Source organism: Sparus aurata, chromosome 11 (genome assembly GCF_900880675.1).
Source record: "Sparus aurata chromosome 11, fSpaAur1.1, whole genome shotgun sequence".
In the NCBI taxonomy this organism is placed as follows: domain Eukaryota; kingdom Metazoa; phylum Chordata; class Actinopteri; order Spariformes; family Sparidae; genus Sparus; species Sparus aurata.
The window spans coordinates 361,493-378,066 of NC_044197.1; the positions used below are offsets into that span (position 1 = coordinate 361,493).

Sequence of the window (16,574 nt, forward strand, 5' to 3'; positions counted from 1 at the left end):
CCCACCGGGGGGGGAGGGAGGAGGGAGGGAGAGAGGGAGGAGGGCCCCCGCCACACCGCGGGGGTGGAGAGAGAGGAGAGGGGGGAGAGAGGGAGGAGGGCCCCGCCCACCGGGGGGGAGAGAGAAGGAGGGGGGGAGAGAGGAGGAGGGCCCCGCCCACCAGGGGGAGAGAGAGGGGAGGGGGTCCCCGCCCACCAGGGGGGAGAGAGAGGGAGGGGGGGAGAGAGGGAGGAGGGCCCCGCCCACCAGGGGGGAGAGAGAGGGAGGGGGTCCCCGCCCACAAGGGGGGAGAGAGAGAGGAGGAGGGCCCCGCCCACCAGGGGGGGAGAGAGAGGGAGGGGAGAGAGAGAGGGAGGAGGGCCCCGCCCACCGGGGGGGGGGGGTGAGAGAGAGGGAGGAGGGGCCCCGCCCACCGGGTGGAGGGGGGGGGAGCGAGGGAGGGGGGGGAGAGAGGGGGGAGAGAGGGAGGAGGGCCCCGCCCACCGGGGGGGAGAGAGGGAGGGGGGGAGAGAGGGAGGAGGGCTCCTCTCTGGTCTTCGTCTCCATACTCAGCTCTGGACTGGTTTCAGTGGGACCAGCAGGGACCTGTTGGGTCCATCAGGGGTCAACCTGTATTCACCATCTGTTCCTCATATCCTTGAGACACACACATTGATATCTTATTGATAAATGATCGATCAGTGTGAACGATCCTCCAGTTGATCAGAGTGAAGTTTGTGATTGAGTCCAGCAGGGGGCAGCACAGCCTGGACGCACTCCACACTAATCAATCACATGTATTGATGAGGTCGCTGAGTCGATAACACATTTTATCTGAACTTTACTTTCTGTAGTTCTGATCGATCACCAATCAAAACTTCAAATGTTTGATCAATTTTATTGTTTTTCTTCTTCATGTGAAACTTTTTCAATCATGTTGATTATTCACAGATCTTCATAATAAAACACCACAGACACTGTTGAAGGGCTACTTTTATTTTAAAAAGAATACTTAAATTAGTGTTTCAAAACACACATTACATCTGTGTGTGTGTGTGTGTGTGTGTGTGTGTGTGTGTGTGTGTTGGGAGAGGGGGAAGTGGAGAAAGCATTTTCAAAGTAAAATGACACAAAATTGAATGGAAGGTCGTCTGCAGAACTTGGAGGAAGAGAAGAAGAATATTATCAAACAAAGTCGATATTTGGAGAGAAATTGATGTTTTTCTGTTGCAACTTATTCATTTTATTAAATATAATAATTAAGATTAATGTGTCGATTCTGTTCTGGATACATTGATCAGTCGTTCACTGTCACATTCAACAGAGACGACTTATCTTTCATACTGCACAGTCCAATTATCAAAAGAGTTGTTGAATAATTAATTTATAGTTTTGAATTAAACATAGAAACTGAATTCTTGCAGTTTTAGTAAAAATTTGACAAACTTTAATTAAAAAAAGTCTATAATAATTATAACAATAATAATAATGATGATTATGATTATTATAATATTGCTAAAATAATAGTAATAATAATAATTATTAATAATTGTTATAATAAATATTATTGTTATTACTATAATTTTAGCAATGATAATAATAATAACTATAATAACGTATCATCATCATCATCATCATCATCATCAGGACATTAAAACTCAAAGTCACTTTTCTCCTGTTTATCATAAAACCTCCCTTTTTTCTCCAAATCACGACTTCAGTTCAATAATATTACAACTTCTCTGTGTTTTGACTTTATGGTTCTGATCTGGTATTATTTTACAATAACAGGACAAGTTGTGAACAATAATAAAACAGTCATCTGCTCCTTTCAATCAGCATTTTATCATCCAATAACAAAAATAAAACCTTCAGATACACATCAATAAAACTTTGGCAAGAGAATTGAAGTCCTGAACTTTGAGATCAGAATGTTTGAGTCCTTAAAGCTTCACAGATTAATTCAATCACACCAAGAATTTCTGTTTGAATCAAACTGGACATGAAACATTTAACGATCAATAATGATTAAAGTTCAGCTGATCGGTGAGAAAGTTGTGAGGAGCTCGTACCAAAGTTCAGACGTGGATTAAAAAAAAGGACAATTTGATTAAAAAGAGGAAATAAATAAATAAGTTAACGGCTGAAATGTTTCTGACGTTAAATTTAAAAGGACGATCAAGTTTTTATCTTCGTGGTTTCAGGCGATGTTCCTAAACTGAGAAACCAAAAAACATGAAAAACACAGAAACAACTGAATAAGAAGGAACATTCTGATCGGATATCGATGTATTGATTTTTATCCCACAGATAAAACTGACTGCTTTAATCATGTCAGGAGAACTTTAAGTCCCAGAATGCACTGTTGTGAGAACCATCCAATCAGAGAGCTCCACACTCTGTTGCCGGGCTTGTTCGATATTCGATTAGCCTTTAGATCTTGGATGGGTTCAGCAGCTGAGGCCCATGGGTAATGTAGTATTCAGAGCCAGACAGAAGTGAGCTGCAGACCTTCAGTCAGACCAGAATAATCAATCAAAACTCAACGTATATGAATCAAAGTGGATTAACACAGACAGGTGAGATCTGACCTGAGATCTGTGCTGCATGCATGCATGTTCAAATCTTCACATGTGGAAACTGATCAGAGATCTGCTGAAAGGCAACAGATGGTCCCAAATATCATTAAACTGAGTGAAAACTAACGGGTCACAACGACTGCTGGATCAGGAACTACAGCCTCTTCAATCAATCAATCAATCAATCAATACTGAAGATGTTTTCTCGTAATTACATGTCTGTACCTTTATGACAATATCTCTTTAAATTTATAGATAAAATTGTTTTAATGACATTTACTCAAACATCAAATAAAGTTGAATTACAAACACAACATTTAAAAGATTTCATAATAATGAAATCCAGATTCAACATGAAGATTCATGACAGTGAAACAAAGACTGTAAAATCATTTGTGTAATCAAATGATAAAAGATAAAGATCTGTTAAAGGAACATCGAGTCATTAATAAACATAAAGAGACAGATCGTTCCATCATCGTGACTCGTATTTTTAAAGAATTCGTAGTAACAAGAAAACATCTTGAGTTTCGTTGTTATTCTGAGAACAGGGTGAGCGTCACCGCAGAGATCTACACCGCAGAGATCTACGCCGCAGAGATCTACGCCGCAGAGATCTACACCGCAGAGATCTACGCCGCAGAGATCTACACCGCAGAGATCTACACCGCACGAGATCTACACCGCACAGATCTACACCGCACGAGATCTACACCGCACAGATCTACACCGCAGAGATCTACACCGCACGAGATCTACACCGCACAGATCTACACCGCAGAGATCTACACCGCACGAGATCTACACCGCACAGATCTACACCGCACGAGATCTACACCGCACGAGATCTACACCGCAGAGATCTACACCGCACAAGATCTACACCGCACAAGATCTACACCGCAGAGATCTACACCGCAGAGATCTACACCGCACGAGATCTACACCGCAGAGATCTACACCGCACAGATCTACACCGCAGAGATCTACACCGCACGAGATCTACACCGCAGAGATCTACACCGCACGAGATCTACACCGCAGAGATCTACACCGCAGAGATCTACACCGCACGAGATCTACACCGCAGAGATCTACACCGCACGAGATCTACACCGCAGAGATCTACACCGCAGAGATCTACACCGCACGAGATCTACACCGCAGAGATCTACGCCACAGAGATCTACACCGCAGAGATCTACACCCACAAGATCTACACCGCAGAGATCTACACCGCAGAGATCTACACCCACAAGATCTACACCGCAGAGATCTACACCGCAGAGATCTACACCCACAAGATCTACACCACAGAGATCTACACCGCAGAGATCTACACCCACAAGATCTACACCGCAGAGATCTACACCGCAGAGATCTACACGTGACCGAAGAACTGATGATGAAGACATTCTGATTGATTGCTGAAGGTCGAGATTCTGTGACTGAAGTGACGACACACTGGACGCTGTTAGATAGTTAAAGCACCGTCTGTCTGTTATATGCCGGTTGTTCATCAGTGTTGAAGTGCGTTACTGCCACCTACTGTGATGTCATCATGTGATGTCATCATGTGATGTCATCATGTGACGTCATCCCCTGTTTATTATTAACACTACAAAACTAAATCAGTCTAAAACTGAAACTGGATGATATCAAGAGCCGACATTAGCTAACTTTAGCTAAAAGTAGCTAACATTAGCTAACATTAGCTATCTGTATTTGTGTGTGTGCTTTGTCTCACTAACATGTCTGCTCGTTTCAAAAAGCTGACTGAAGAAAGAATCTAAATATATGTCTGTGACATCATTAAATATTCTAATCAAAACTGAGATGTTAGTGTTGATATTTAGCCTGCAGCTAACAGGCTAACATCTGTTAGCTGAAGCTCCTCATCCAGCAGAGACGAACTGACAGGAAGTGCCAGGGTTAACCGTGCAGTGATGTCACACAGGAGCAGGAAGTCTAAAGGAACGCGTCTCATCTGGACTTCCCTTCTCCTCTGTGTGGGAACTGACTGAGCGTGCTCACTGATATGACTCAACTGAAGGGGGCGGGGACACTGCAGGCCCCGTCATTGGTCTGGTCTGAGTGCAACCATGGCAACAGTCTCCTCTGCGCCTTCTGGCCCACCTGTGAGGAGGTCCGAGGTGGGCGGGGCCTCAGAACTCCACCTTGCAAGCAGGAAAGGTCTCCTCCTGCATGGCCACGGTGCTGTTGCTGCCCAGCACTGTGACTGACAGGTCCCTCTGCCTGTCGTGGGTCTCCTGGTACCACTCGTGCATCGCCAGTGAGTCAAACGTCGGGATCAGAGTCACCTGAGGACACATCAGAGAAATGGACCAATCAAACAACAGATGACAGAAGAAAACAAACGCTTGGTGTTGTTACTGACCTGAACCTCCGGCCAGCTGCTCTTCCCCTCCAGCAGAGCATCCAGGATGCTCCTCATCGACTCCTCCTTCACAGGATCGTCCCCGCTCACGATGTAATGAGACGAGCGGAGACGTCTGAAGAACTCCAGGTCCACGGTGGAGGAGGCACCGCCCGACGGCAGGTAGGCAAGGTCCACGTACACCGCAGAACTTTCAGAAGCAGCAGAACCAGTAGCTCTGGAAGCTGGAGATGAAGAACGAGATTAAGACTAATGAAGAGTCTGAATAAAAGTGGGGCAATGCTTCAGACAGCGTACCCAACAGGGCTGTGTCTGAAAAATTGATTTCCTGATTCAAATGGATCTTAACATCCGTTACAGTCGGAGCCTGGAAAAGTACTGGTAATATATTTTCCTCACTTTGTCTTCAGTCCTCAGTTTGAATCTAGAACCTGACCCTCTTTGGACCCGCTGGGAGGAGGACACCCGTCTGGATCCAAATCTCCGTCTGTCCGTCTTGAGTTGAGCTACTTTGTTCCTCTCTACTACATTTATTTGATACATGTAGTTACTAGTTACTTTGCCGATTCAGATTACTCAGTGTTTATTTATCATTGACATGTCGTGTAACCAATCAGATGGTGTTGTGGGCGGGACACTGTGTGAGAGGAAGTTGCATCAAAGCCAAAGTAGCAAATTTTTAAATGAGTTTATATTACCAATAATCTGACAGAAAAATCACTGATACTGATAATCAGTCAACTCCTAATTAATACAATCGACAGCGGAATGTCTTATTGGTGCCGGATCCAGAAAACCAACTTAAAAAACATCGACATCAGGTCTTTTATTTAGAGAACTTCATTCAAACAAGGCAAAAACAGCGAGTCGTTTCATGAGAGGAGGCCTCATCTGATGTCACACCAGTAACAGACTGCAACCTGATGACAACCTGAACAAACTGTTTATTATGACTGAATGTGTTTATCTGCTGTTGGATTTGAGGCTTTACGGCCCAGAAATTTGCCAAAAACCAGAAAAAGAAAGACTGTGTCAGTTTGACAGTCCTGACAAATCAGAGCTCCCAATTTTTTACCTAGCTGCTGTTGGTACGAAGCCACGAGCTTCCTCAGCTTCGCTATCTTTCAGTGTTCTCTGGACTTTGCCTACCTGAGGATCAAGATTTTGTTGTCCTACCTGAAGATGATGATTTTGCAGTGCCGATCCTAGATCCTCCCAGAGAACTTCGTGTTGATGGTTTGGTGTCGAGGCTGGAGGTGGTCCTCAGGGACCCCGTGGAGCTGCCCACCTTGGTCTTTCCATTTTGAGCTGTTGAGCTCCCGGAGGTTGCCTTCTGCGTCGTACCTGTCGGTCTCTTCTTGGCAGTTGAACTCTTCAGGTTCTTGTTCGGACCGTCAGCCTCTGAGTCGACGGTGCAGGCTCCGGGCTGGGGTGGTAATGGGGGCAGATCTTTGACGGGGGCAGGTGGGGGGTCGTGGGAGGTGTGGCTGTAGAGCTGACTGGGATGATCGTGTGGGAACAGGCTGCTGGAGTCGTCATCAGAGTCTACGTCTGCTGTGATGGAGGGACATTCCTCGGTGTTCGGGGGGACGTCAGAGTCTGTCGCTGTTGGCAGGGACTCACTGACGGATGTTGGTGGAGTCTCCTGGCTGTAAGCTGAGGGGCAGTCACTGCTGCTTGGATCCCGCGAGTGGTTGTTGTTATCAGAGAGGTCAGGTGAGGTCCTTGTGGCGAGGACAGGGCTGACGTGATGATGATGATGATGATGGTTCTCCGGAGTCTTCGGGTGTTGGAACTCACACGGCGACACCAAACAGAGATCGACGTCATGAGGAACGTCTGAGATGAGCTCTGACAGCCCGTGGATGTGTTCCTCTGATCCGTCTCCACAGCGGCCGTTATGGTTTGACCTCAGAGCTAAGGCCAGCTCAGTGCTGTTGTCCAAATCGCTGACATGTCCATTAGAGTAGACTCCCAGAGGACCTTTGGGTGAGACTGCAGAGGGGGGCAGCATTTGTTCCATAGAGAAAGACAACGATTCATCGACCTCTGTGGAGTGTGGAGAGCCGACCTCTGCCGGCATCGAGGTCACGGTGGACGAGGAGTCTGGCATGATGTCTTTGAACGGACTGAGCGTCAGAAGACTGGACTGTTTGTCCTGAGAGGACGTGGAGTTTAGATCAGACGTCCTACAGGAGCCTCCCTGGTTGAAATCCTCCAGAGGGGTCCGTCCTGCACAGTCAGAGTCTGACATGTCATCTGGTCTGTTTTTCAACGAGCCTCCTACTGGCTGGGATGCAGCTGGACTGAGATCAAAATTAACACCCTTCACAGTCGTGTTGAGAGGTGAGGACACGTCCTGGTCTGTCTCACAGCGGAACTTCTCTGGACTCTCGACTGACGCGGTCTGGTTCCCATTCGCCTCATTCATGACAGCAGTGACCTTTGAGTTCTGACCCCTGTTCCTGTTGTCCTCTTCCAATCGAAGTCGTTCAAATTCAGCCGTCATGTCCTCAGGTGTCGACACCTTGGAGCGATCTGCCTCCTTCTGGTTTTCCTGCTCCTTTGTACCTGGTTTAACTTTTGTCCCTTTTGTCAAAGTGTCTTTCTTTGGAAGAGTCCCGTCTTTCCTCAGAGTCCCACTCTTCCCTGAAGCTTTTCTCAGTTCTGCACTTCCTGCTGATGCTGCACTTGCTGGTTTCTTCACTTCTTTCACAGCTGGTTTTGTTGCTTTCTTCTCCTCTGTTTTTACATCCTTCTTGCCATCTTTTTTTGGTTCAGGTTTGATGTCTTTCTTTGGTTTTGTACTGAGAGTTTCTTTCTTGACCACTTCTTTCTTTTTATCTCCACATTCTTCTTTCTTTACGACAGCAGCTGGAGCTTTATCATCCTTCTTCACTTCCCTCTTCTCTTCTTTTGAAACTTCTTTCTTTGGAACAAGTTTTTCAGCAGGTTTAGGTGGTTTTGATTTAGGATCTATGTCCTTCAGTTTGGGCTTTTCTTCCCCATCCTTCTTGTCTTTAGGTGCAGGGTCACCACCCGACTTTGGCTTCATTTTCACCTCCTGTTTTTTGACATCAACTCGTCCAAGCTTGTCTTTCTGTAAGGCACTGCTGGGTCTGAAGTCCTTCGACTGGGACTTAAGGCTTTCACGACTCTCGGCTCTTTTAGGCTGTTTCTCTGATTTGGATGTTTCGAGGTCCTTCAAACTGACCACAGGATGTTTGAGGAAATCGAGATGTTTGAGTTTTTCAAGTCCTTCCAGGATTTTGATCTGTGGCGTGCACCCTGGGAAAAGGACACGGACAATCTTCTCCTGCGGGCTGGACGGATGCCAGACCAGCAAAGCACAAATGGAAACAAGGCATGGGAGTGGAAGATCTGAGCCCTTCACATCTGATCTGCCATTCGGCCAAATCTGCATTAAAGCTTCGAGGTGTTTGCTGCCGCTGACTGGATTCAGAGTGTACAGCTCCAGACGGCCGACTCCCATCTTCTGAAACAGGATGACGGGTTCTATAGCGGCGCTGTTGGACCGGCTGATGGGCTCGGGTCTGATTGCTAGTCTCTCTAAGAGCTGCAGAGTGAGTGCCACCTGGTCACAGCTCCGCAGCTCGCTGGGATCTCCTTGGATGGACTTCAGTCTGTCAGGAGCGTTGAGGAAGACCACCCCGATCTCAGGAGAGATGAGGTTCTTCATCCACTCCTCTTCAGTATGAGCTCCAGTCGGCTCCTCCTCCTGCTCTGCCACCTTCCTCTGCAGCAGACTGTTCAGGCCGGGCAGATTGTCTACGCCGATGTGAGTCAAGAGCACCGAGTCGATCCTGTCCAGGTGTCGAACCAGTTTCCAGAAGCAGGATCGTGGATCAGAGCCACCGTTAACCAGCACATTAAAACCATTAACAGCAAAGAAAGCTGAGCCTCCCCTCCCGCCGGGGAAGATGTAGCAGCAGGGCCGTGACAGTTTCAGGAAGCCCACGGTGCTCGGGGGCTCGAGGAGGTCGAAGGGGGACTCAGGCTCCAGAGACTCGGAAAGGTACTCGGTGAACTCCTGCAGACCCTCCATCTCTGGGAGGACGAGGGGAGGGTTGATCCGGATGTTGATGAAGTCCTGAAGGTTGTGTTTTTCCAACACAGAGTCTTTCCAGAGACCAAAGTCTGGACAGCTGAGGGTGAGGCTGGCCTTGATCGCTGGATCTGCAGAGCTCAACAACTCTCCCACCTAAAACACAGAGAGGTCACATGTCACAGCAGCACAGATCCAGAGTGTACAGAGCGAGGCGTGTTGCGGCCTGGATCATCAGAACATCATGGTGAACTACAGTCTGTAAGCATCAGTATGTCGCCCTGTTCTCACCTCCTCATCTTCAAATATGTGGACCAGGTGACTGAGAGAGAAGCAGCCTCTCTGTAACACGATGTCTCCGCTGTCTTCAACACACTGACCGGCCAGAACCAACAGTTTGTGTCTCGACGAATCACAGACGAGCCGCCGGACCTGAACACACACACACACACACACAATCAAATGAATTCAACAAGTGATGAATGAATGAGTTGCACAGTTTAGAGTTTGTTGCTGAAATGATCTCAGGTTCTGGCGGGTCAGGGTTAGTTGATTAGTTTCTGTCAGTTCTCACCTCCGAGCAGACGAAGTCATGAGCTGGATTCACAACAACCTGAGTGTCCAGAACGTCTCCGTGGTGCTGCAGAGTCCTCTGACCTGCAGGGGGACAATCAGCTGATCAGGAACAAACAAACAGGAGAATATGAGGCTGAGCACATGCTAGCAGCTAGCAGCTAGCATCATCTAACATCTGCCGAGCAGTCCGCTGTCTTCAGTCCTCACACGTCCTGCACGTCCACATCACAGACGCCTCCTCAAACAGCTGGAAACATCTGCTACCTCTGCTGGTTTCACTGGTTCACCACTGACCCTCTAACAGATAACAGACTCAACAGTTGACCTTTGACCTCGAGGCAACAGGAGGTCCCTCCTTCCATCCTGTCAGCTGGTTACTATGGTGACTGCTGACCAGTGAGTCTGTTGGTTAATTTGACTCCTTGTTAAACCACTTAATGAACGCCCCCGTTTTAAGGTTCTTTTTCCAAAACGACATACCGAAATTAAAAGCATGACAGCTCCCACATAGTTCGAGACTCAGGGATGTGCTTGGTACCATTGGAAAGGTAACACCCTCAAGTGATTTCTAGAAGTGTAAGTGTGATTCTATGACATACTGACACAGAGTTACAGAGGTTGGAACACAGGTTTTGGTTTCCGTCCAATTCAAATGTCAATAAACTGACTAAGATATAAGGGCTCAGGTATGTCTATGGACACAGCAGACACAATGAGGCCACAGCCACAGGTCTCAGCTTGATACACTCAAAATCTGAAGTCAAAAGACAAAAAAAATGATTTTTCACAATTGTTTTTCTAAAGGCATGTCTGTACGTTTTGCTTGGGGCCTTCTTTTCCAAGAGCGCCTACTGAGATTCAAAGGCTTATAACCGGAGAACCCCTTTACCTAGAAACATAATCTTGGTCTCAAATGAAAGCTAAGACTCTGGGGTTTCTTGCTGGTTCGACACTTGTAGCTAGTTTTGGGTAAAATGACATGGATATTCCCATTCTATGGACTCTTGGCGAACTATGAAAGAAAAATTGTGGCATGACGTTGTAGCTGTGGAAAAAGGGAACACTGTGAAGGTGTGTAGGCATTCTTGCTTCTTGCGGTAGAGGGCTCAGTGATGTACTGACGAGACTGTGTGTGTGTGTGTGTGTGTGTGTGTGTGTGTGTGTGTGTGTCAAACACATGAACAGTCAGCTGAGACTCTGCTGAACAGCCTGCAGACACGCAGATTATTCATGTTAGCCCCTTAAGGAACACCGTTCCAACATAGGAACACCCTTCACTAAACGAACACCCTTCGTAAAAACGAATAGTTTTTTTGCTGATAGTTTTAAGCATCAGTATATACTCACTGTTAGAAAGCTGAGACTGTCGTGATTATTTTAAGCCCAAACACAAAGGAAAAAAGTTATTTCCAGACCATGTAATAGCCTTCTAAACTCACCATGACACAACATTAGAAAGAGTGTACCAGATAATAAATATATAATAATGACAAAGACACTGTTTAATGAGATTTGTGTCTCATTAAACAGTGTCTTTCAGAATAAAAGCACAGCAGCGATTGTGTGAAGCAGCAGAAGATAATCAATAACATCAGTTGTTGTGTCCTCTGACTCGGCGTTCACACCAAACCAAACTCAGGGTGGCGCTGTGTTGTGAAGGTCTGTCAGCGCTGGCGTTCACACTGACGTCATGTGGTTCATGAACAGTGGACGATAACAGTCAGAGCCGAACAGAGATAACAACTTTACTGAGACGGGACAAATAAGAATGAGCGAGGAAGTCTGACTACTTGGTCAGTCATGGAAATTTGTCACAGCACAGCACAGCTCTGATCGATCTGAACCCCATTCAGGGAGCAAACATTTTGAAAATAGTTTGCTTATCGCCTGACGCAGCACGAGTTCAGACTCTTTACAAGGCGACATTATGATTAGGCGTGGTTAATCGGCCCAATTTCCCGATTCGATTCGGATTATTGAAGTCTCGATTCGATTACAAATCGATTTTCGATTATTAACGATTCGATTTTCAATTATTAACGATTATTGATCTTCCATTTAACATCAGTCAGCTGCTGAATTATTTTACTTATCTTTTGAGTAACACCTCACAGCACTTTCAATATTGTATAGTGTAACTGTAATATCAAAATGATTATTTTTTAATTTGTGTTTAATGTAGTGTTTCACTGTTATAAGAAAGCTGCCAAGCATTGTTGGTGACGAGAACCAGGGTATGTTTCTCTGTTCCCACTCGTCTGCCATTGCTTTGAGAAACTCACACATATTTGCGCTTGTGTGGCTATCATCCATATCTTTCGTCTGAAGTACGTAGGACATTAGCTTCCATTAACTGCTGACATAATGAGCTGTAACGGTCACATATGAGACTGTAGCTCTGGATGTCCAGGCATCGCAGGTTATTGCTGCCCTGTGAGCAGAGTTGAGGGACACGGAAAGCTTTGTCTCCTTGTAAAGATTTGGAATCGATTTTAGTATGAAAAAGCTCCGGGATGGAATAACATATCTTGGCTCCAGACTGTGGACCATGTAGCGGAAGCCAGTAAGAGGACGACTCCAGTTTGTATTACTATTTTAAAAAAAAATAATAAAATTTTAAATCGATTTTTGGAAATTTAATAATCGAATCATAATCGTCAATATCATAATCGCGATTAATCAATAATCGACTTTTTTCACCACCCCTAATTACGATGTTGTTGCTTCTTCTGATCCGTTTATTGCGTCCGATCACTTTGTTCCGGGTTTACACTGATGTGGTGAGACGGATTGATCCAGTCTACATCTACCTGCTGCTCACAGCTACTATTTATTGATCTTAACACACCTATTAAGAAGCTGTCACTCAATGGAGACAGGTGGATAGACTGAGACCTGGACACCTGTCAGCCTCAGGTAGAGCTGGAAGCAACGCCAAGAAAATTAATCATCCACAGATCAAACTTGAGTGATGTGAGAATTGTTTCCATTTTTTTCATTCGTACTTTAACGCCGGTGAGCTGTTGTGACAAATGTTCTTATTGTCAGTCGCTGCGGACAAAAGCGTCTGCTGAACGTCCTGAAAGTAAACGTGAGACGAATATTCGCTTCATGTTCAGTCTGAGCACAACGTTCAAAACCAAGACCAAACTTCTCACCTCGTTCTTCATATAACACCCGGCTGCTAACACACACCTGGCTGCTAACACACACCCGGCTGCTAACACACACCTGGCTGCTAACACACACCCGTCTGCTAACACACACCCGTCTGCTAACACACACCTGGCTGCTACCACACACCTGGCTGCTAACACACACCTGGCTGCTACCACACACCTGGCTGCTAACACACACCTGGCTGCTACCACACACCCGTCTGCTAACACACACCCGTCTGCTAACACACACCCGTCTGCTAACACACACCCGGCTGCTACCACACACCTGGCTGCTAACACACACCTGGCTGCTACCACACACCTGGCTGCTAACACACACCTGGCTGCTACCACACACCTGGCTGCTAACACACACCTGGCTGCTACCACACACCTGGCTGCTAACACACACCCTGGCTGCTACACACACCTGGCTGTGCTAACACACACACCCGTCTGCTAACACACACCCGGTCTGCTAACACACACCCTGGCTGCTACCACACACCCGTCTGCTACACACACCCTGCTGCTACCACACACCCTTCTGCAACACACACCCGTCTGCTACCACACACCTGTCTGCTACCACACACCTGTCTGCTACCACACACCCGGCTGCTAACACACACCCGTCTGCTAACACACACCCGGCTGCTAACACACACCCGGCTGCTAACACACACCCGGCTGCTAACACACACCCGGCTGCTAACACACACCTGTCTGCTACCACACACCCGGCTGCTAACACACACCCGGCTGCTAACACACACCCGTCTGCTAACACACACCCGTCTGCTAACACACACCCGTCTGCTAACACACACCTGTCTGCTAACACACACCTGGCTGCTAACACACACCTGGCTGCTACCACACACCTGGCTGCTAACACACACCCGTCTGCTAACACACACCTGTCTGCTAACACACACCCGGCTGCTAACACACACCTGGCTGCTAACACACACCTGTCAGACGCCTCACCTGTGTTTGTCAGTGTGATTGTTTCCTCACCTGGGACGTGTTCTGACAGGAGGGCTGAGTGTCTGGAGACAAACAGTTTTAGCTGCTGATCCAGAACAGAAACATCCAGATCCACAGGCCAGCACCGCACACCTGGAACACACACACACACACACAGATTAATGTTTTTCTATCCATCACATGTCCCATGATGCATCAGTGCTGATCAGGAGCTACACACAGACTTGCTTCAGAATCAGAATCAGAAATCCTTTAATGTCCCACAGACGGGAAATCTGTTTGTCCCAGCAGCAACAGAATATTACAAGAATAAAGAACAAAGACCAATATCAAAAATAAACAATATAATTAAAAAGGGAAGAAAAAGAATAGACGTATGTAAATATTTACATGACATAGTGCCCACAGAGATCAGATGACGTGAGGACAGATGTACCAGAAGCACCAGAAATGGTGTCAGAAGTTTTCTGATGTTGTTTTCTGGAGATGCGGTGCCTTATTATGGGATGTCAGCTGAGAGTCCATGAGTGCTGTTGTGACTCCAGGCTGAACTCACCGAGCTGCATTATTCATCATGTTCAACAAAAACGGAACCGGACTCGAGACCAACTGGATCACATCAGTCTGAACTGGTTTAACACAGTATTCTGTCTTTTGTTACATTTTTCATTCAGAGTGAGACATCCTCCATGTTTCCTCCTATCTATGTCAGATGAACTGTTTCCTACTCAGCAAACAGGAAGCTGCTGATATTTAGAAACACCACTTCCTGTTCTGTCAGCAGGCCCACAACCAGCCTGAAGCAGAAGCTGTCTGTCTGTCTGTCTGTCTGTCTGTCTGACTGTCTGTCTGTCTGTCTGTCTGTCTGACTGACTGACTGTCTGTCTGTCTGTCTGTCTGACTGTCTGACTGTCTGTCTGTCTGTCTGTCTGTCTGACTGTCTGTCTGTCTGTCTGTCTGACTGTCTGTCTGTCTGACTGTCTGTCTGACTGTCTGTCTGTCTGTCTGACTGTCTGTCTGTCTGTCTGACTGTCTGTCTGTCTGTCTGACTGACTGTCTGTCTGTCTGTCTGACTGTCTGTCTGTCTGAGACCTCCACATTATTCACAAGAGGATTTTTGTGCTGAGTTTCAAAAGATTCCCTCAAGATGTTGTTGAGACTTCGTGTTCACAAGAACGTGACTGACGACCTGTGAACACAAAGCCTCCGGCCGTGACCGTGACTGCTGCAAACAGGCTGCAAACGGGCTGCAAACGGGCTGCAGCCTGTTTGCAGCCTGATCAGTGAACTGGAGCAGTGTGAACAAACAGTTCTGTGCCTGGATTGAAACACATGACGTACGGTAAACAGGAAACATTCTGTTCTGTTGTTGTCAGTCCTCAGACGGACCGTTGGTTCCAGCGCTGCACACACTAGTTCTGTTCTGTTTTAATGACCCGAGGGAAAGTTCACCCGTCACACACTGGTTCCAGTTATTAAGTTATTCACACTGACGACCACTTAATGAGCGATTCATTAATCATGAGCAGTGAGTCTGAGCTGACTCTGCAGTCTGATGGTTCAGCTGTCTGATCAATAACACTGATCATATGAATCTGATCAAGTGGACCTACTGGTTTATTACACATGTAGTTATTAACAGGTCGATCATTAAAACTGTATATTCTCACTGCAGCTCAACTAATTCGAATCAGTTTGATTGATTATTGATTTGGTTCTGATCACTTTCGCTCACAAAAGTGAAGTTGACAAAATCAAGATAACACTTCCGGGAGGAAGGGCTTTTCAAAATAAACGCCTCCTCGGAAGGAAACAGTGAGACGATAAAGATAAGTTTAATATAAAAGTTCAATTACAGCATTTAAAACATGACGGAACCTTCTGACAGAAGAACTTTTAAAGTGTCGAGCAGAGTTCTGTCTCATGGGCCCATGAACAGCTCACACATCTAAAACGGACCTAAACTGTGTTTTGACTAAAGATGAAGGCAGAACACGGACTGGACCATCGGACCGGATGTCCTCGTGTCCTCACTCATCTAAATTTAACCTGCAGAAACAGAAACAGCTGCGACACAGTTCTGGTGGGTTTGAAATTAGGCTTTGGGTGAAAAGGTTCTTCTTGTTGGTTTGATGAAGGAGGAAACCGGTTCAGGTTCGTTAGCTCCGTTAGCTCAACACGTCCCACGTTAATTAGTTAACAGTTAGCTTCATGCTACTTCCACCTTTAAACCCCAGCACAAGTTCTAACGTGACTGTCTGGTGCTAACGTGACTGTCTGGTCCAAACTGTGCTGACCAGAACACTTTTATCTGAGTTCAGCACCGATGTGGACTCTAATCAGGAGGAACTCGAACAGTGGGACGGGTTTTTAAGGGACAGCTGTTGTGGCTGCAGCAGCGACGTCAGCGCTTCTTCTCGGCGGATCTTATTGTGAAGGGCCCGCTGACTTCCCGCCCTGTGTACCGGGGCTGCAGCTCGGTTCTTGGGTCTCCGGTGCCGGTTACCTTCACCACAACTCACCTGAGTCTATCTGCCGCAGTAGCTGCTCCAGCAGCCCGGCGGGCCGCAGCGCTCCCACCACGACCAGCACCGAGTAGTCCGCCGCCACAGGCCGTGAGGGACCGGAGGGAGAAGAACCGGGACCGCCGCCCAACTCCGCCACTGCTGCTGCCGCCATCATGGTCTGGACAGTCCACCAATGACGTCACCCGCACGCAACACGGGCCCGCCTCGATTTTCACTGAGGCGGGAAAATATCTTAAGTGACATACGAGGTGACCAATCAGAGAGGAGAGCTGAGCAGAGGATGGCCAATCAAGAGAG

At 46.9% G+C, this 16,574-nt stretch overlaps 1 protein-coding gene across 1 annotated transcript; it reads right to left on the minus strand.

Moving 5' to 3' along the window:
* Positions 1-954: 954 nt before the first annotated feature.
* map1sa (microtubule-associated protein 1Sa) lies at positions 955-16,471 on the minus strand. Its single transcript, XM_030434288.1, has 7 exons — positions 16,272-16,471; positions 13,780-13,881; positions 9,597-9,679; positions 9,314-9,454; positions 6,133-9,178; positions 4,957-5,180; positions 955-4,879 (listed from the first exon to the last, which is right to left on the minus strand). The coding sequence occupies exons 1-7, from the start codon at positions 16,429-16,431 to the stop codon at positions 4,724-4,726; spliced, it is 3,912 nt and encodes a 1,303-aa protein (XP_030290148.1). The 5' UTR covers positions 16,432-16,471; the 3' UTR covers positions 955-4,723.
* Positions 16,472-16,574: the final 103 nt, after the last annotated feature.